General features: G+C 36.2%; 1 protein-coding gene and 1 pseudogene across 2 annotated transcripts; one reads left to right on the top strand and one right to left on the bottom strand.

Moving 5' to 3' along the window:
- The first annotated feature begins 8541 nt into the window (after positions 1 to 8541).
- Positions 8542 to 9353, top strand: LOC112940529 (uncharacterized tatC-like protein ymf16; annotated as a pseudogene).
- Positions 9354 to 17877: 8524 nt separating this feature from the next.
- Positions 17878 to 20863, bottom strand: LOC101254174 (DUF21 domain-containing protein At4g14240). Of its 2 annotated transcripts, none has more exons than XM_004252175.5 (13): positions 20454 to 20863; positions 20316 to 20392; positions 20160 to 20243; positions 19880 to 19993; positions 19711 to 19794; positions 19572 to 19643; positions 19434 to 19501; positions 19272 to 19359; positions 19120 to 19193; positions 18710 to 19046; positions 18584 to 18630; positions 18414 to 18495; positions 17878 to 18235 (listed from the first exon to the last, which is right to left on the bottom strand). In XM_004252175.5, the coding sequence occupies exons 1-13, from the start codon at positions 20695 to 20697 to the stop codon at positions 18122 to 18124; spliced, it is 1485 nt and encodes a 494-aa protein (XP_004252223.1). In that variant the 5' UTR covers positions 20698 to 20863; the 3' UTR covers positions 17878 to 18121. The 2 variants fall into 2 exon arrangements, 1 of the variants encoding a protein (XP_004252223.1); XR_003244714.2 differs by having other exon boundaries at positions 18181 to 18235; positions 18584 to 18649.
- Between the last annotated feature and the right edge of the window lie 793 nt (positions 20864 to 21656).

The following is a 21656-nucleotide window of genomic DNA, read 5'->3' as shown; positions in this document are numbered from 1 at the left end:
TTGGAAGAATCATCTAGGTGTATGTAGGTTTGGGACAGATTCTTGTTTTTTCTGTGGCACACTAGGGCATAGGACGAGAAACTACACTATGGGGGAGTAGGTGGCGTTGCACAACCAACTAGATCAGTTGTTACGTGGACCTCATTAACCCGTTCTTTAGGTAGGGGAATACATATGCCTACAGGTCATGGTAGAGGATCTAGGAGAGAATCTAGTTTTAGTGGAGGTCAGAATCCCATATATGCACTAGGGGATCGAAAAAATTCAAGAGCCTCACCGGATGTGGTTACAAGTACATTGTCCATCTTTCACGTATTGTAGATGCATTAATTAATCCGGGGTCTACACTATCATATGTTACACCATTGATTGCTGCAAAGTTAAAAAGAACACCAGAATAATTAGTGAAGCCATTTGATGTATCTACACCAATCGATGAGTCTATTATGGGTAAAAGGGTCCATCATAATTGCAATGTAGATACTTATGGTCGCGATGCATTGGCTGACCTTGTTGAGCTAGACATGGTAGATTTTGATGTTATTATGGGTATGGATTGGTTAGCTTCTTTTTATGCCATGGTAGATTGCCGAATTAAGATAGTGCATTTCCAATTTCCAAAAGAGGTAGTCCTCAAATGGAAAAGTAATATTGGGGCACCAAGAGGTAAATTTATTTCATATCTTAAGGAAAAGAAGATGATGTCCAAAGGATTCATGTGCAATTTGGTTTGAGTGAAAAATTTAAATGCGGAACCACCAACCCTTGAATCAATTCCTATGGTAAAAGAATTTCCAGATGTGCTTCTAGACGATATTCGAGGTTCATCCCCAGAACGAGAAGTAAAGTACGGTATTGATGTGTTTCCATATTCTAAACCTATCCCAATTCCTCTATATAGAATGGCTCCAACATAATTACGAGACTTCAAGGAGAAATTAAAAGACATTATAAAAAGGATTCATAAGCCCTTGTATGTCCCTATGGGGAGAACCAGTTTTATTTGTACGCAAAAAGATAGCTCGTTAAGAATGTGTGTCGACTACCGGCATTTGAATAAGGTAACTATTAAGAACAAATATCCCCTCCCTATAATTGATGATTTGTTTGATCAATAACAAGGTGCTAGGTGTTTTTTAAAGAACGACCTGAGGTCAGGTTATCACCAAGTGAGGCTGGAGGACAAAGATCGACCTGAGGTCAAGTTATCACCATGTACTTTGGGCTAACAAATGCACCAGCAGCTTTTATGGATTTAATTAATATGGTGTTCAAGCCATTTTTTGATGTGTTAATGATAGTGTTCATAGATGAAATTTGGTGTATTCAAGATCGAAAGATGATCATGCTAATCACTTGCGGTATGTTTTACGAATTCTTCGTGATCGTAAATTGTATGAAAAGTTCTCTAGATGTGAGTTATGGTTAAAATCTGTGGCATTCCTATGTCATATTGTATCTGAGGAAGGAAAAAGGGTTGATAACCAGAAAATAGAAGCCGTGACAAACTGCCTAATACCTACAACGCCTACGGAGATCCGTACTTTTCTTTGATTGGTAGGTTATTATAGAAGGTTTGTTGAAGGATTCTCTTCCATGGCTTCAACCTTAACAAGCTAACACACAAAGAAACCAAGTTTTTGTGGAGCTATGTGTGTGAAAGAAGCTTCCAAGAGCTGAAGAGTAAATTAACTTCTACACATGTGTTGGTACTTCCAAAAGGTAAAGAAGGCTATGTAGCGTACTGTGATACTACGGGAGTGGGATTAGGTTTTGTATTGATGCAGAATGGTAAAGTTATAGCTTATGGCTCAATCCAGCTGCGGCCACATGAGAAAATGATCTAAGCCATGATCAAGAGCTAGCATCAGTTGTGTTTGCTTTGCTGATGGCGCCACTGCTTGTATAGAGTTCATGTTAAGATATACACTGATCAGAAAATTTTGCAATATAGATTTAAGCAAAAGAACTTAAATCTGAGGCAGCGAAGGTGGCTAGAGCTATTAAAAGATTATGACATTGACATCTTCTATCAGTTCTGTAAAGCTAATGTAGTTGCTGATGCTTCAAGAAGTAAAATAATGGTAATCACTTATGAGAAGTCTGTGGAAAGACAAGGAATGACTAAAGATCTGTGCCAACTAGTGAACTTGGGTGTTCGCCTTCTTGAATCTCAAGACAAAGAGTAGTAGTGGAAGTGAAACAGAAGCCGTACACTGATCCAATACTTTTATACCTAAACATAATGTACTACATGATATAATAAAGGCATTTGAGCTTAAGAAAGACGGAGTACTTCGATGTCCAAATAGATTGTCTGTACCTAATATATATGAACTAAGAAAGAGGATCATCATGGAAGCACATAATTCAAGATATTCTATTCATCCGGGGTCAACTAAAATGTATCATGACTAGAGAGAAATGTATTGGTGGAGGGACACAAATAAGAACATTGCAAAATTCGTGGCTCAATGTCTAAATTGTCAACATGTAAAAGTAGAATAACCAAATCCCGGAGGTTACATGCAATGTATAGAACTTCCAATTTTGAAATAGGACTTAATCAACATAGATTTTGTCACTGGTTACCCTCGCTCATTTCGGAAGTTTTACTCCATGTGGGTAATAGTTGATAGACTTACCAAAGCAGTGCAATTTTTGCCAGTGAAGACTACTTATACAACAGAACAGTATGAAAGGTTGTATATTAAAAAGATAGTTCGACTACATGGAGTGCCAATCTCTATAGTACCTAATAGATGATCTCAATTCACTACAAATATTTGGAAGTCGTTTCAAAAGAGTTTGGGAACACAAGTGAATTAAGTACAACTTTTCATCCTCTAACGGATATCCACGCAAAACGTACCATTCAGACACTTGAGGATATGCTGCGAGGTTGTATATTAGATTTCAAGGGTAGCTGGGATTATCAACTACCACTTATTAAATTTACTTATAATAATAGCTACCATTCGAGCATTAAAATGGAACCTTATGAATCTTTATATGGTCAAAATTGTACCAATTAGCTTGTTCAAAACGGTAATAATGACGTATTTGGGCTAGATCTTGTTCTTGAAGGTATGGAAAAGTCAAAGTTATACCGCAGCTTCTAGAAATAGCTCAAAGTTGACATAAATCATTAGCTTGTTCAAAAAAGGTAAGACTGCCGTATTTGGGCTAGATCTTGTTCTTGAAGGTATGGAAAAGTCAAAGTTATACCGCAGCTTCTAGAAATAGCTCAAAGTTGACATAAATCATATGCAGATAATAGAAGGAGAGGAATAGAATTTTCTATTGGGGATTGGGTGTTCTTGAAGGTGTCTCCGATTAAAGGGGTAATGAGGTTTGGTAAAGTGGGAAAGTTGAGTCCACATTATATAGGTCCATATAAGATTATGCAAAAAATTGTCCAAGTAGCCTATGAGTTAGATTGCCACAAGAGCTTTTATCAGTTTATTTGATGTTTCATGTATCAATGCTACAAAAATAAGTAGGTGACCCATCTCGTATTACTCCTAATGAAGATGTATTGGTGACGGGAGATCTCACTTATGAAGAAGTACCCATTACTATTCCGAATCGACAAATTAGGGAGTTAAGAAATAAAGAATTAGCTTTTGTAAAAGTTTTATGGAGAAACCAACAAGTAGAAGAAGTTACATGAGAAGAGGGAAGATCAAAATGTTAGTGGAGGCGTTGAAAAGTAAGTGTATGTTTATATGTTCAATGTGATTAATTTTAATACTTACTTAGGCTTGAACTTGTTTGAGTTGGACAACATTGCTAATATTTGAGGAAGAATTTTTTAATGGGGAAGGATGTGACCGCCTGAATTATGTATATCCTAGTTCTATTCATGTGATACTTGACATAGACTTATAGTGTTGGTGAGTGATCATGTTCCTTATATGGTTAGTGTTGGCTTAAACTAGCTCAAAAGGCGATGTAACGCCTTGAACGTTTAAGCATGTGTATTGCAAGTCAACACTGACGAAAAGTATTTAAGTAGATATAGTAAGGTGGTAATTGATCTTAAAGTTAGAAGTTAAGTTCTAAGTTGAAGAACAAGGAATTATCATTCAGAAATTGAAATAAAATAATTGAGGTGCTTGCTAGGCTTAATTTAAGCTAGCAGCTGCATCACCTATTTAAGCTATAATATAGTTAAAGGGCCAAGTTTGATGGACCATATTTAGGCTTATATTAATGAGTTGTCGCTTGAAGGCCAAACCCATCAAATGAATTTAAAATATGAAAGAAATCGCAGCAGCCAAATCTGCCAAGTCCCAATATGGATAAAGCCCAAGTGAAGGCAACTAGGTTCATCACCTAGTTTGACCTTTTGAGCTGCTTGATGTTCACAAGAAGGTGCATCACCTACTTGACCAATTAGTAGCTGAAAATGGACCCCAAAAACTATATATATATATATATATATATATATATATATATATATATATATATATATATATATATATATATATATATAGGTGATGCACCTTCTTGTGAACATCAAGCAGGTGTATATATATATATATATATATATATATATATATATATATGAGAAGATATTATTCACCCATTTTCACATATAAAAATAAAATTTAACTCCAACTCTCTCTCTCTCTCTCTCTCTCTTTCTCTCAAGGATTAAACCCCCAGCCTTAAAACTCATGGTTTTAGCTTAATTCTCTCATGGATGATTAATAAAACATGTTATGCATACTCTAATATAATTGCATAGGCAGAATATACCCAGCAGCTACTGCTCAATATCTTTGTTATTAAAATAGATTTCTTTGTTCTTTGGTTCAAGTGAAAGGGAAAGCTGAAGTTCTAAAAGAATTCAAGTTACAAAGAGAAGTTGCAGAAATTAAGGTAAGGTGACTGTTCCATTTTTTTCATCCTTATGTATGAGTTCGAGTGACGAATTAGTGGTGTGCTTTCATGAAGAACTTAACGGGGGTGAGTTCAATCCATGGTTGTATGATAAAGAATATTTGGGGTTGTTCTATGTATATTACTGTTGGCGCAGATTGGTTGATCTTGGGAAAATGATGTATAATGTATATGATGGACAGAGAATGAGGGTGTGGTGATATACATTATGTTAAGGGCTGTATGGGCTCTTTATCAGTCAAAGTTAGCTACTACTGTATAAGGATCACGGTGTGATAGCTGCTAATTTTTGTTTACCATGACATAAATTGTAGATTTAAACCAGAAAGGGGAGGTTGAATCTTGATAGTATATCAGTCCGAGGTTAAAGTATGTAAGGCTATTCGATTCTATATCCCTTTAGCATGAAATATGACACTTGTAATTAATATCAATGAAGTGAATCTCATAAGTTATATTCCTTGAAAAGGAAACATAGTGCAGTTTACTATCTCAAAATAGCTAATAATATTTCACCCTCTTCGTAGTGCATAGAACTAATTTATTATTTGTTCACTATTTTATACTAGTGTTATTATCCCCATCTACTGGTATAGAAATGTTAATTGCAAAAGCAAGTGTGTGAATCCTCCTCTTTGTTGTTTGAAGTCAATTTTGTCATTAATCCCTTAAAGTAGTGCGTTGATGTTACAAAGCTCCTTATGTCATTGTTATTTCCTTAAAGTATTATTTTCATGTCTTCTATTACTGGTCCGTACTTCCATATCTCCAAAATGATTATGACACCAAAATAATATCTCAAATGAGTTATGAACTGATAAGCAACAATCTCAATGATTAAAAAATCTAAGTGAATAAATCTATATAATTACGGGTGACAGCCCAGGGAAAAAGCCTAGCATGGGTCGACCCCAACCGGTACATAATGGTGCAGCTCCAGGGTAAAAGCCTATCATGGGCCGATCCCTATTCGTATAGAAGGGTGGCAGTTCAGGGGTGAAAGCCTTGCATAGGCCGACCCCGAGTTGTGTAATTATGAGGAACGCATCTCAGGGGTTAATACGCCTAGCATGGGTCATCCTCTTCTACCACTAATAAGTTGATCACTTGTATCACATGCCCTACAAAGATTATAACATACAGAAAAGTAACGAAAAGAATGTAACATACTTGATCCCACAAGAGTAAGCAAAGGTGGTCTTCTCTCCTAATCTATGCACTCATATGTTGCTATTTGATTTCATTTGAGTTCTTGTATTACATATGCTATAACCTTACATATTCAATACATTTTTTCGTATGGACGTCCCTCACAGGGGATGCTGCATTTCATGATGCAGGCAAATGGACTCCAGTAGAAGACCTCTTTAGTAGGAACACACGAATTCTTCTACTTTTTGGTGAGCTCCAAGTTGATTCAGAGCTTTATTGGGTATCTGGTAATTCATTTTGGTATTGTATCGTAGTTAAGGGTAAGGTGGGTATGTCCCGACCTACTCTAATCTTCTATCTTTTAGAGGCTTTGTAGACGTATGTACATGGTTCAGTTTTATCTTAAGGAGTTGTGGCCTCAACGGCCAAGTCTTGTATATAACTTTTAGACCTACTTATGTTGTTCTGTATCGTTGCATCCTAGGTGAACTTTCCAAAATTGATATAGTTATATTCACAGTAGGAGCAGGTTGCAACTCTTTTTCACGATATAGGTGTAATTTCATTAATTCAGTATTCATAAGGTAAAGCGTTGCGGTTCTCTCCATCCGATCGATAGTAAGAGCCAATACCTTCATGTACCTTTAATATTCGTTCTTGAGGAGCACTGAAGAACTTTCTTTCATCCCAGAGCATCAACTGATCCTTAAATGACTAATCCCTGGCTATGAAAGACAGGGCCGCTTGGCCAACTAGAAAAAAGACATCTTCCCTTCTCATCAACTTCACGCGGCCGTTCGCTTTCTACTAAGGTCGGGGTTATTTTGAAGAACAATTCATCAATGAAGGTCTAGAGGCCAGATCGCTTACTCAACATTTTCTTCGTCTCCAAATGGGACCCTTTACTAGTAAGGGTGCATGGAGCCGGGGAGGCGGATGAGACTCTATTTACAGGCATCAGGTCGAGCCCCCTCCCTTCAATAATGTTGAAGGATCATGAATGATATATAGCACAATAACTTGACTTAGTAGTCCGTCTCTTAGTGTCGACCTCGTATGTTCTAAGTATTAAATTTCCCATTTCTTGCTAAGTAAGGCGAATCCCTTTTCTTGCTCCTGCGCATTAAGGACAATACAACTAGATACACTCAGAAAAAGCTTCTTTTTCACAACCTTGAACATTGGGTATGTTCTTCTGGTCCCTTGGAGGCAAGTGAGAGCACTAGATCGAATACATATGATTGTCCACAATTTTTACCTTTGATCTACTTCTCTATCTTTCCTTTTTACGATTGTTTGCTTCCAAAGGCTTATGCGGGACAACAGTTCCTTCATCATCATAAAAGAGGAACGAAAATTCCCAATTGGGAGGCCTTGCCGCGTGCTTCTTTTCCATTATTGAATTTCTATTAATAATTTTTCCTTCACCATCAGAAAGATAGACTGATACGAAAGAAGACCAAATAGAGGTCAGGCTCAGAAGTAGAATCTGAATCTAGGGAAATATATGCTCATTGAATGAAAATCCATGCTTTTCCAAACACAGAAAACAAACGGAACTCTAGGATTCCACTTGGAGACATATACTTTTAAGAATATCTTTCCTTCATTCTTCTAAGGTTCTACCTCCCTTTAGTTTGCAAGTAAAAGTTGATTTCTATTATATAACTAGGCCCAAGTTACGGCGGTCTCTTCTCATTCTGAAATTTTTTATACATGTTTTATTCTTATTCAGTTTTGTATATAAGATCTATCATCACGTCTTTGATGGGATTCTACTTTATTTCCTATTTGGTATTGTTCCATTCGATATCCTACTCCTGGACGCTATATAAATAAACCTGATAAGGACCCTGAATGGGTAGAATTCGTACGACAAGGCCTACCAACCCAGGGACTTTCACCTAGGGAGTATGAGGTCATGGTGCGTAATTTCCTAGAAAAAGAACTTTGTTTTCAACTCATGACCATATTTCATCTCTCTATCAACTAATTTATTTTGGTCGGAGGATCCCCAATTCTTCCTTTATCCACAAGACCTTGATTCCATATAAAGGGTAAACCTTGAACCCTTAGAATTCAATAAGTAGGCTCTATGCCATGTCTTGGAAAGCTTGTGTGGGGATAGAGAAGAATCCCCATTCAATGGGGAAGTCAAAAGGACCCAGGCAGATCATTCCTAGGGCTATTTAAAACAAAAGCACATATCCCAATTGGAAATGCACCATCACCGAGAGTTAGTTGAGTTATGGATTCCTTGAGACGAGGAACGGTTTTCTAAGCGAACAAAACGCCACTCTAAGAGAAAAACTTTTTCTTCTCGATAGGGAAGACCCATAACATTATTTTTTCATTGTTTCAAGTTTTGATTCCTGTAGTGATTCAGTTGCCATTTGTGTAGTTATTCCGTTCTGATACATAATCAATCCAATTATTTTTGTTCATTACTAAAATGAATCAAATGCTATCAAATATTTTTTTATTCCTACTTTGAATTACTCATATATATCCTATGAATTGCATTTTGCACTGGAAACTATTCTAGGAGAAGTTCGAATCCGTTCTGCTCGGGTATTGATTGGATAGGTTTGACATGGTTTATGCATTACTGTTTCTCGAAAGAGTTAATATCTGTATTAGTTAAACGCTTTATTACCCTGCCATTCGATTCGTATTTGTTTCTACATAACAAATGGAGGCCTTCCCGATATATTTTGCAACGTCTCCAATAGCATGCTCTTACTTTGTCTTTCCCTTAATAAGTCATCAAATTTGGTTCTTTTTGATCCACAGTTTTTATTGGAAACAAAGGATGAAATACAATCGATTCCTCCATTTTAGAAGTACTTGCTTCTCCTTTTTCCTTCTCCTAACTCCTCCCTGGGTAGTTTCCAATGTTTTGCACTTTCCATACTTTATGGGTACAACATCAACATATTCGCTCGTGATCAAGTTACAACCTAAGATCTATGACCATATTACGTTAACTATTTGTAATTCCTTCATTCCATCAGTATGCTCCGAGATACTTGTAATTGTGATCCGTTTGCCAGAACTAAGGGATCTTTCTGTAGAAACCTCTATGAACAATCATCATTTTTTTGATGGTTTTTCTACTTCTCACAGCTACTTTTTCCACACCTCCATATATCTGGTGCCAAATTGTTGCCCCTTTCCTTGTTTGTTTGATAATAGAGTTGGTTCTCTTTGTGTCATCCATTGTATAAGTTCGTGAAGAGGGATAGACGACTGGAATGAGGGAAAGCGGCCCGATCAACAAAAATGAAGAGTAGCCTCCCTAGAACCTGGCCAAGTCATTATCAATAAATTCCTGAGAAATTCTCAACCAACATATGCGACTCATTCCCTTAAATATTATAACACACAAGAAGACTCCTTACCGCTCCATGGGGAGCGGGATGAGTGATATATCTAACGAGCGCCGGTGAAGAACACAAGCAAGTCTAGAGCTCGGGTATTGATATATTCTATCAAGAGAAAGGAGGCAGACTGGAAAGAAGGCTAACAACATAGGGGGCGAACTGAAAAACTCAGCTTTTTGGAGCGGACCAATCATCTGTGCCCCCCCCCTTTACTCTCTCTCTATTAAAAAGCCTGCAAGAAGCATGAAGAGCTAAGCCGTTAATGTCGTGGCGAAGGTTAGACCTCATAAAGTAAGAGAAGCTAAGGTTTTGTATGTGTTATATACTTCCGATCGAGCGAGAACTTATAAGGAAGGCCTTCATTGCCCTTTGAAAAAAGTTTTTAAAAAATAGTGCTAGAGAAGAGAGGAAGTTGCAGAATTGCTCCTATAGATCTCATGGAATAAGACAGAATTTCTAACTAAACTTTCCACCTCTTGCTTTCATAGAAAATAGAAATTAGGAGATGAAATCCCGATTACATTAAATGCAGGCCAAAATTTGATTTGAAAGACCAAGCTAGAGAAAAGAGGTGTTGAGGTAACACGTTTCATCCTAATCTCATCTACTGAAAAAAGCGAGCCCCCTTGATCGCTTGAAGAGATTTTAAGGCAGAATTTGCATAATTATTACCGTGAGGATTGACATGCCAAAAGGGATTATCCTCCTGTGGGCTGGAATGTAAGATTTATGCAGTCCATACAAAAAGCAAAACAAAAAAGTATTCTGAATCCAAATGCGCTAGGATGGGTAGTTACGGGGATAACTCCTTTTTTTATCCTTTATATTTAATGTAGTCAATCATTTTGAGGTCATGAGAACAAAGAGTAATAGAGATTTGAGAAGTTTTTCTTGCTCAATCGACTGACCGTCCTTTTGGCAGTATTGTTTGGGGAGTCGATAAGCTAATTCCTGTAGATGTATATTTGCCAGGTTGTCCACCTAAACAGGAAGCGGTTATAGATGCTATATCAAAACTTCTTAAGAAAATATCTCGAGAACTCTACGAATATCGAATTAGGTCTCAACAAGCAAATTGGTGTTTTACTAACAATCACAAGTTCCATGTTCGAAGAAGTATTCGTATGGGAGATTATGATCAAAGAGTTCATTATCAACCACCATCTACTTTAGATATCCCTATGGAAAGAGTTTTTAAATAAAAAAATTGGTATGTTCCGCCGAATTAATGAATTAGACAGGATTCCTTTTCCAGAATAAGAAGTGGTAGGTAAATTTTCAAAAATTTCATCGTAAATGTGAAATACTTATACAAATAAAAATGCGGGAGATATAAAAAAGATGCAGGGTCGTTTGTCTTCTCGGCTAGTCAAGCATGGGCTAATCATAGATCTTTGGGCTTTGATTACCAAGGAATAGATACTTAACAAATAATGCCCGACGATTGGCACTCCATGAGCAAAAGCTCTTGTCATGATGAATCCTGTGATATATTGGTGGTGGGTATGTAATGCAGCTTGAGTAATAAAGTCTTGTGCTACGAATGCATAAGCAGGTAAAAAGTACATGGGTTGAGCTACCAAAGAAGTAATAATCCCTAAAGAAGCTATATCAAGGCCTAATTTAAAATGAAGCGAATTTTTTATTGTGTCATAAAAACTTTTATGTCCATGCACAAATCGTCTCCCGTGAGGAATATGTGCATCTAAAAGATCTTTCAGATTGTGCCCAATCCTCAAATTGGTTCTATACATATGACCATCAATAAGAAAAATAAACTCAATAGCTAAATAGTGATGGGCAATATCAATCAGTAATAAATTTTGTGTTTGAGGGTGGAATCCCTGAGAAGAGTTAGAATGGCCATCTCCGCCCCTACGGTAGTACCAAATAAATGACTACTTGAATCGGGGTTTTGAGCATAAATATTCCATTGACCTATAAAAAGTGGGCCTAACCCTTTACTCCTATGTTTTTGGATAGTATAACCGATTATATGATGTTCTTTTCTCACTTGGAGTAAGAAAAATATGTTTGAAAGGTGCATAGTGGTGAAGTCAAGAGATTTTGAAATTTCTCTTTCCTGTGCTATCAAGAATAAGGAATATCCACCAATGGAAATGAAACTATTAAAGTAAGATGCTGGAATTATTCCTTTCTTCTTGTCTTTGCTCTTCCCCCATCCTCCCATCCCCTCTCCGCTCAACTCTGTACCCAAATCTCCTTTTTGTTTAAAGTTTATTGGACATGAATAAACCTAACAGACGTACCCGCCCGCTTTTACTTTCTGCCATATGGGTTCAGTTTCATAATATTATTACCGGACTCCATTTATTGACTTTGGTCTAGCTATATTACAAGCTTTTGTTTTTACGATCAACATATAATTATAGTATAGAACCTACTTTCTTAATAAAGAAAAGTTGGAAACATAGTAAACCTCCTACTATAAGAGTGATTCCCTGGGACCGGAAGGGGAAAAATTTAATCTTGAAAGACTGAGCCCCCAGTTAGGATGATCGGGAGGGTTAATGTCCTCGTAAGAAGGAATACCCATCTTCTGGGGTCAGCTTCGATCATGAAGAGAGAAGAGCGGACCATTTAAAGACTCAATTCCTATCCGCCCAAGGTAGAGAGTTCAATTTCAAATCCAACGATTTATTTACCTACGAATCTGTTGTTACACAACTCAACCCTTCTCCACAAGCTCTTCTAGTTGTTGGATGTGCAAAACCACCTATTCCCCATTACGACGACTCGGTGTCCTTTGACACATTACACCTGGTTGCACGTAATCTTGACTTTCTCCCTTCACTCATAAAGTTGGACTGACTAGTGACTTTAAATTCAACCTTGACACCGAGACCTGCCTCTCACCTTTTCGTTCATTGCAAGAAAAGAGTAAAAAGAAAAAAGGAAGCTTTCGGCAGACACAAGCCCTCGGGACTTGACACTTTGACATGGGGAAGCTTGCCACAGGGTTCTTCGTTTGGAACTGCCCTTTTCCTTTCCAAAGTGAAATTCCTCCTTGCTTTCCCCTTTGACCTATACAAAACTCCACTTTTGTTGTTTCCAGGTGGAATGATTCATTCAACCTCGATATCGGCAACCAAGGCACCCTTCTCTGTCGAATGAATCTTTAAATCATCATCTTCAAACCAAGACTCCGATCATGATTTCTAGTTGACTTTATCTAAGTTGACACGGGCAGGAGAACACTTCACAAAATGTGCATTCACAGAGAGCGGGATCTTTAAAATTCAATCAGAACAGCACTGGATGGTTAAGATATAGGATTCTTGTCGGAGTCACGTGGATCACAAAATTGATTTATGATTTTAAGTCCACTCGTTGATATTGAGAAAACTCAATAAATTGGCTTTTTTCCCAGCGATGCCTCCAACTCGAGATTTTTATTCATATAACTGGCCATCAAATGTATATTCATCCATATATCAGCTGCATCTTCTTTAGTGAATGAAAGAGGGACCCGTTTCATAGGTACCAAGGATAGGAAGATGGGGTTCAATGAAGGTTGTTGTTGAGGTTTTTACTCCAACTATAAGGGAAAGGACTTATTTTGGTCCTGTAGAATGAATGTGAAAAGAAAAATCCTCAGAATCTTATGATTCAGATACAAGACTAAATGAACAGATAATAGATCGGGATAGCCAGGATGATGTATTTGAAGATCAGATGATCTAGCCCTTTGTCCGCTTGGGAGGGCTGACTCGGATAGGTCAGATACGAGGGAAAGATCCCATAAAAGAGAGATCATATACGTCAGATACGTCCTCCTTTGATATTCTAATATAGGAGAACTAAAAGACTGACCCATTCGGTGACTTTTGCGGTCACCCTGACTAAACCAACTTCAATATGAACTATGATTCATATCAATTCTTACCGAAATAGGAGTTCCTTTTCGTGCCATGCGTGCTTTCACTTTACTTCTTTCCCCTTTTTCATCCTGGTCCAATATTTGTTCTGGAAGGTTTTCATTTTTGTGTAGAATAAAACACTCCAAATTTATGACCAACCTTTCCTTTAGTAATCTTACAATGAACAAGGGTTTTTCAATTGTAAATTTGTACGTAGCTATCAATGAATTCCAGTGAAATAGAGGATCTACGTGACCAAATTTTCCTGTTAAAAAGAAGATATTTGTTCTTCTTCATCCTCAAAAGGAATGCATCAACAAAACTACCATTCCACATAGATCGTCGTGGTATGAACAAATTTCTTTGCTTCAATTCCGCTCCTAAAGGTAGCTCCTACTCCTACTCATACTCCTTCTCCTTAAGGATAGGATCCTCCTTGATCCTTTTTACTAAACACTCTCGGCCGCGCAAGAGGACTGGCTATCTTTCTCTTTATACACAATATCTTGGAAGGAAAATAAAAAGATCTATTGTGGCCTTATGTTGGTATGGGATTTGGGTTACAAGAAGGTCATTCTTGAAACTGATTCTGAATATTGTTTGCACGCTGTGATTCATTTGATTTCCTCTAATCACCCTCAAGAATAATTGATCCAAGCTTGCAGGAATCTTGTTCAAAGGGATTGGCAGTGCTTTTGTAAGCATACTCAGAGAGAAGAAGGTAAGATCGCGGCAGACTGGTTGGCATCTATATCTCTGAGTAGCCGTCGGGTTATCAATAGCTTTTGACCTGTCTGCCTGGACATAAGATACCTAAAAAGGAAGAAAGAAAAGGAAAACTTTACTGTAAATGGCACCAAAAATGGACTCACTCTAAAAATAATTGTGTAAATTTCAGGAATCTGGTTCAAGATTACTTGGACAAAGGTTTGTTCCGGATAGCAAACCGACAAATGGGAATCGAGACATCACCATTTGCGGGAGAAGTAGAGAGATCAATATGATGTCTGCTGACTCAAGGATGTTGTCTCACCCACAGAAAGAGTGGGAGGCGACTGAGCATATCCCATCACACAAGATTCAAGCCCTTCAACGGCTTAGACGTGCCATAAATGGTCTTTTAGTGGACTCAAAAAAGGAATCTTGATATAATATATATCCCGATAAGAAGAGGATAAAAAAAAGCTTATGATCAGCCCATCAAAGAGATGCACAGAGGAAGTGAACGAACGTCAGTCTCTTGAGGGACCGATCAAGAAATGTAAAGATAAGGTGAATGGTTAGTGATGAGGGCATAGAACAAAAAAAGTTCCTTCTCAGTCTTTTGAATCCCAGGTATTTCCTCATTGAAGAGGCCAGTCCCACAAAAAGTCATCTCTATTGGTATCCTTCAAATGTGAATATAGGCCTTATTGAAGCATAAAAGTGAAATAAGAATAATGAGAGCCTTTGTCCTTTTATGGTCATCTTACCTTTCTCCTACGCTACGCTCTCAACTCGATAAGTCGCTTTGTCCTTATTTATTGAAGAGGTGCCCTGTGGAACATGTTTTATGGAATTGAACTTTGTATTCGATATTTCTTTTATTATTGATTGAATGAAACTTATGTTGTCGATCATGAAGGTAATATCCCGCTAAAATCTCAGCGCCTCTCCTCTGCACTTATTCCATCAATTTAGTCAATGACTCAGCCTTTAGCCTGCTTTGAATGAACCTATCTGCACTTATTCCATCGATTTAGTCAATGTAAGTGATATCTTACGTCAAAGTCTAATGAGAAGATATTAAGAGTCAATGTAAGTGATTTCATACTCCACAAATATAAACTAGAATAGTTGGCAAAGGCAATCTTTCATTGAAAGTAATTTCAATGCATATACACTATTGATTCTCTTCGTTATATCACTTTTGTATCTCATCTATCTTACTTCTTGATTCAGCAACCCTGGCATCACTTCACTTCGGGCGAAATTCCTACTCATCATCAAAGCAAGTCCAAGACCATGCAAAAATGGCCGCATTTTCATGGGAGCCCTTTCCTTACTCCTCAATATAGTCGTTCTGTACATTAAGATTTGCAGCACCTATTCATAATGTATGCATCTAGAATGTACACTAATCGTAAGATTTGCAGCACCTATGTGTCAAACTTTGATGTCTCACTTATTTAGATACGACGAGATAATCATCAATGTTCGTGAATCTCAACGGGAATACCTCACTGCACTGGTACCGGTTATGAGCCACATTCATCGAAGAGTTTCTGGTCTTTATCCACTTAACCCATTATAAATTGCAAGGAGAAATGCAAGAAAAGTGGAATTCTATAGGTTTAGCTAAGACGATTTCAGAAATTCGAAACTTATTCCTTTTTTGTTTGGTGCGAGCTCAACTTTAGTTATACATTGCCCAGAAAGAGTGGTTTGCACCCAAACCGCTCTTCAACCACATGCAGCAGAATTCCCAAATATATTTAATATGAAGATGTTGGCAAAAGAAGGTGAACTCTCATTATATATCAATCTTTTGCTCTGGTTGCTATTGACTTGATTACATTGTCTCATTGAGCAGTGTTTTCTCATGGAGGAAAGAAAGATGGGCCAAATCATGCGGGTAAGTGCCCAAGAAAGTTCATACAACCTACTTCCACTACTTTCACCCCTAAGTATTGTATAATTAGTGAGAGTTCGGCAATTTGAAGAAAAGACATCGGATTATACAAAGTGCCCCTAATGCTATGATGTTGACACAATCTGGTTGGTGGCATTTTCATATGAAAAACATAAAAGATTTTTTGGATCATTGTTCTAAAGTATCTTAGCTTTTCTGCAAGTTCCAATTAAGAAGGCTGAAATTGACCATTAGAAAACAAAATAATGGCCAATTAAAAGAGTTCTCCTTCGAAGTTAATTTTAATGAGCATAAAACAAGGCGAAGAGTCTAATTACTGCTTTTTTGTTTCACTTTATAGGGTAGGGTCACTGTGCCTATGTAGGTCATAGAAAAAAAATACATAAATCTTAACAAGCGAGCCATGCTTCTTTGAAATTTGTTAGAATTGTCATCACCTATGGTTCATTATGGAAAAAAAAATTGGAAACAAGAGACCTAGTTTTTTTTTTTCAGTTTCTGATTCAAGAATGTATGCATCTATTGTTCTTGTTAGGGAGAAGGGTCTGATATACCCCTTAACTTTCTCATTTAGAGCTGATATACCCCTTGTTATGAAAGTGGTTCATATATACCCCTATTTGTAAACAAATGGCTCACATATACCCTTTTCCTCTAACGGAAATAAATAATAATAATTTTAATCTATATTTTTATTATTTTTTTCTAAAAAATATAATCCCATATGAGTAAATTTAATCATCGTCAAACATATTGTTTTTTACTTTTTTTTTGTTTCAATGACTAATTTATAATTATTATTTTGATACTCAAATTTATTTATGTTTCACTAATATTCTTGTAAAACTTATTGTAGATGACAAAAATTTTTCTTCGAAAACGAAATTAAATTACAATACACAGTAAAAAAATAGTTTAATTTTTTTCTTTAAACTAAGGAATGAAAGAAAAAAACAAAATAAGAACAAGAAACTCAAATAATTATAATAAAAGAAGTCAAAAAATAATTTATGTATGAAAAAAATTAAAATATACCTTGAACTTTGATAGAAGAATCATATATATCCCTAAATAATTTTTTAAAAAAAGTTAGAAATAATAAATATAAATTTAAAATAAATTTTTTAACTAGCGTTAAATGAAGAGTATATGTGAGCCATTTTATAACGGCAGGGGTATATGTGAGTCGTTTGTATAACGGTAAGGGCATATATGAGCCACTTTTATAACGAGGGGTATATCAGCTCCAAATGACAAAGTTGAGGGGTATATCAGACCCTTTTCCCTTCTTGTTATATTAGTGTATAATATTTTCAAAGAGTTCACGCTGAAGGAGACACATCTCCGTCAATATTCCTAGTTCAGCATGTTTCGGAAAAAAATATTCTAAAATCTATTTCTTTTGTTCTACTTTAATTTAATTGGTGTATAATATTCTTTAGTTATAGCTTTATTATTTTTATTGTCGATAATATTTGATTATATCTTGTAACTACTTTGAGTGAAAAATCAACGATCATTTTACGAAAAATACATAAATTATGGACATCTTCATGGACCTCCTCACACTAAATTTAAGCAAACAAAGTAATAAACAAGTTAAAAAATCTAAAAAATATATTAAATTAATTAATTTTCTAAATTATATCTATATCACATTAATTAAAATTTAAAAAATATACAGATATTGGGTCTGTGCAGCACGGGAACCTAAAATACATCTTAGAGTAAAGGAGATGAACAATTCAAAGAGAATTTTATAAGGGGAATATGCTAGACTGAAGAATTTATCCTTAGAGAAATGAGAAACCTCGCTTTTCCCTCAAAAGAAATAGTTTAACTTGAACTTAGGAATACAGTTGATAAACTCATCCCACAATTGTAGTTCCTAGCTAGTTTTACTGTGACAAATGCAAAAACATAGTACAACATCAAAGATAGTATAGAAAGATGTCTTCTGATACAAATATTGTTCAATTAATGAGATGAGTAAACGAATGATTATGAGAAGCGAAAAGTGGTGAATATAATGAATAAGAGGAACATTGTAAGTAGTAGTACATTTTACGGACAATGAGGTAGTTTTGCATAAAAGAAATATGTTGTCACAATTGAATTGGGAGAACATTATAATACTCTGTGCTCTGAAGTAGGCGTCGATCCATTTATCTCTTGTTTTCCAGTAGAGGCTCGTCAATGCTCCCTTGTATTCTTCTTGATGAGCTGGAAACGTCCTCACTCGACTTCTTAGGTGCCTGTCCTTGTTTACTTTGGCCTCCCTGTCGAATCCACAAGAAGAGATAAAACTACTATTTTACTAGCTTTATGGTTGAATCAAGTGCAGTCGAGAATGTCTTAACAATATCAAATTGTGCATTTCAAGAAATAATAATACAGACTCTTCAAGAATTTTACATCATCTATCAGGGGAGTCCTATTCTATTAATGTGTACTTACAGCTGCCTTTTGAGCTGTCAACCTCCGGATTGAAGGTGCTCGTGCTACTGATGAAGCAGCAGCTGCTGCAGCCACACGTATCCTGTCAACATTGGAAAGAACATTAACATATGCTCTTCAACATCAATAATACTAATCAGGTTAAACTAAGGTTCCCAATTCTCAAGCACCTGTTATGTACATCAACATACTCATCGGTCTCATCCACAATTTCCTCCTGCACCAATGTCAAGTTTCTAAAATGTAAGTTATAGCCAAGTGTACATGGACAGAGTTAGAAATTAAAAAAAAATTACCTGTAACAGTTCTTCAAATACATCTTCCAAGGTGATAATACCGATTACTTCAGCATCCTCAATATCATCTGATGAATGCGGCACACTTTTTGTCACTGCATCACCTGACGCTGATACTGCTGGCAGTATAGCGTTGTCAATATCAACGACGACATTATCTGATTTCCCATCCTTTTTCGTCAGAAGAGTAGTTTCTAGAGAATTTTCACTGTTGGCTTCAGGTTTCAGTAAGGGAGGCTTTTTGTTTTTCCCTTTGGCCTTCACCACTGCAGCCATATGACTGCTACCTTTTTGAAACTCGTTAAGTATGTCGTATAGAGGCATATCAGCAGGAACACTGACGACACAATGCGGTTAGGATATAAATATAACTGTAGTTCGTAGTATATGTAGATGCAAAACATTAATACCGTGGAATTCTGCGAATAGAAACTGCACTAACTGGTGTCTCTGTCTCGGCCCTTACAGTAAGAAGACTTTTCACCTAAAATCATTTCGAAAATTGAATAGTCAGGGAAATAAGATTTAAAAGTTGCTGTGACTATGAGAATTCAGAGGTCACCAGTAGAAGTCCAATAACATTCTTTGGATTTGCAGAGTAGACAGGAACACGACTATGACCCCGTGCAAGAATTTTTCCCATTGCTTCCCTTCAATGAGAAAAAGAAAATGTGTAACTTGAGTAATAATAACATATATATGTTGAGAAGTAAAAAAAAGTTACCAGTCGAGCTTTGAATTGACATCCAATGAAAATGCTGACTCGATGGGTGTCATAGCCTCCTCAGCAGTCTAAAAGGAAAAAGGTGTGTGTGAGAGAGAGAGGATGTAGGTGGGAGAATGAGAATATTGACATGAGTACCTTCTCAGTCAAATCGAGTGCTCCGCTAATGATTGTTGTCTCATCATGTGTGAGATCACCTCCCTTGCCAGCCTGAAACAAACATGGTATTTACAAATACTCGCATCCCAAAGGAAAATGCACACGCACACACACTAACCTCTCGACTGTGGATTGAAACAAGGGCTTTCAACTGAGCTCTTCTAAATAGTACTTCATTATGTCCCAATACACAGTCTAGGATCTGCAGACACACAATGAACATGGACACCATATTTTACTCTAATAAACTCCATGGCCACTCAATTGTAAAATACTACACTCATTACCTTTCCGATGGGGTAAGCAATAGGATAGCATAGGAACATCAAAATACGAACAAGCCAAACAAAGTTAGAACCTACTGCAAGTCCATATCTTGTGCATATTGCTTGAGGAATAACCTGAAAACACAAACATGTTATAGCATATATATATATATATATATATATATATATATATATATATATATATATATAAATAGATAGATATAGATAGATAGATATGTGTGTATGTATATGTATAGATAGATTTCAAATGGTGTGAAATCCAGATTTCTATCCAATTTACCTCTCCAAAAAACAAAACGAAAGTTACTGATAGTATAATGGCGAGATATTGGTTGAAAAGCTTATCCAGGTATAAAGGCAGGGCCTGAAAAAGAAATATTCGAGAAATTACTATATATTAAGAGAGCATAAAGTAAATGAAACAGAGAGAGTTTACCTCCATTGCAGCAGCATTACAAAGAAGTAGTGTGACAAGAAGCTGATGTTGTTTCTGAACAACAGGAAGGATTGTAGCTGAAAAATATAAAAAATTAGTATTTGTTTAACAATGTACATTCATTTTATATATGCGTACCTGCTTGGTTTTTCTCAGAGCGGGTGCCACTTCGTTGAAGGATCTCAAGTTCAACGAGACCCAAAGACATGAGACCCAATGTTAATCCGGACATAATTCCAGCAAAGAGTACTAAGAGACATGAGATCCCAGCGTAGACGAACCATGATACTGTCCCAAATGCTATTTCTGCCTCCAGAGCAGCTGGGACAGCTCCGTTCCTCATTGCCATTCGAACCACTGCAACTGAATTCAACGGATGCATTCTTCTGATCTCCTTCTCCTTCTCCTCCTCAAGGTTAGCTACACTCGTTAATAGGGCAGGAGATGCTCAAAACACAACTACAAAATGTCCACAACACCGTTACTCTTACTTTCGTGTTCCTTCCACAAATTACCTAAAAATCTGTTTCTCTTCCTTTTTTTCTGTCAAGTCAAGACTATGTCACACAACTATATATTGGATTCATTTGCTTTTTGCTTTTTTCACTTAGTTACCATACTTCTAATAAAAATAAATACATACTTAGTATATCGGTTTTGGTTCCATAATATATAAACGAAAAATAATTGTTGATTTTACTGATATATCTTATTTCTTATAATTTATAGTCATACATAGTAATACTACCATATATATGCAATATGTATTAAAAGTTAATTATACATGACTATAAATATATTATAAGTGTTTTAAAATATATTATACTTGTTTGATAAGAAATTGACAATATACTATAAGTGTATTAAAATGTGTGATAAATGTATTATCCATCAATAAGGTTTATATGTTTTTATAAATTGTTCTTTGTAATATGTATTAAAATTGTATTATAATTACCCTAGTAAAAAAAATATGTTGTTGCTATAAATGATAAATATTTTGTATAGTACAATATATTTTTTTTGTAAGTTTCATGATCTAATAAAGGATGGAAATGGTTCTTGCAAAAAATGATTAATTTAGTTCTAAGTCACGTAAATAAAGAAATCCATATTTTTGTAGTCAAAATACATTTAGGCGCTCGACATATATTGTTTTTCGTACACAACCTATTTTTTAAGGGGAACTTTCACATATATCCACTTAAAAATAGCTTAATTACTCTCCATAGCTATAGTTTGATAATTACAATTCGTAGTTACATGATATAGGCAGGTGTAAGGGCCCTGACCAAGTTACTCGACCTAGGCAAGATGGTGGCAAAGAGTTGACATGAATGA

The sequence above is a fragment of the Solanum lycopersicum genome, chromosome 12, assembly GCF_036512215.1.
Source record: "Solanum lycopersicum chromosome 12, SLM_r2.1".
Lineage (NCBI taxonomy): Eukaryota > Viridiplantae > Streptophyta > Magnoliopsida > Solanales > Solanaceae > Solanum > Solanum lycopersicum.
The sequence above is the reverse complement of the archived record's forward strand: the minus strand, read 5'-3'. Positions and strand labels throughout refer to the sequence as shown.

Excerpts from the sequence above, each read along its gene's own strand:
- LOC101254174 (XM_004252175.5), bottom strand. The coding sequence starts at position 20,697 with ATGCATCCGTTGAATTCAGTTGCAGTGGTTCGAATGGCAATGAGGAAC. Across the intron at positions 19,360-19,433 it reads GTCAATTCAAAGCTCGACTG|GGAAGCAATGGGAAAAATTC; the intron begins GTAACTTTTTTT and ends TTCTCATTGAAG. Across the intron at positions 19,047-19,119 it reads TCTATTCGCAGAATTCCACG|TGTTCCTGCTGATATGCCTC; the intron begins GTATTAATGTTT and ends TTGTGTCGTCAG.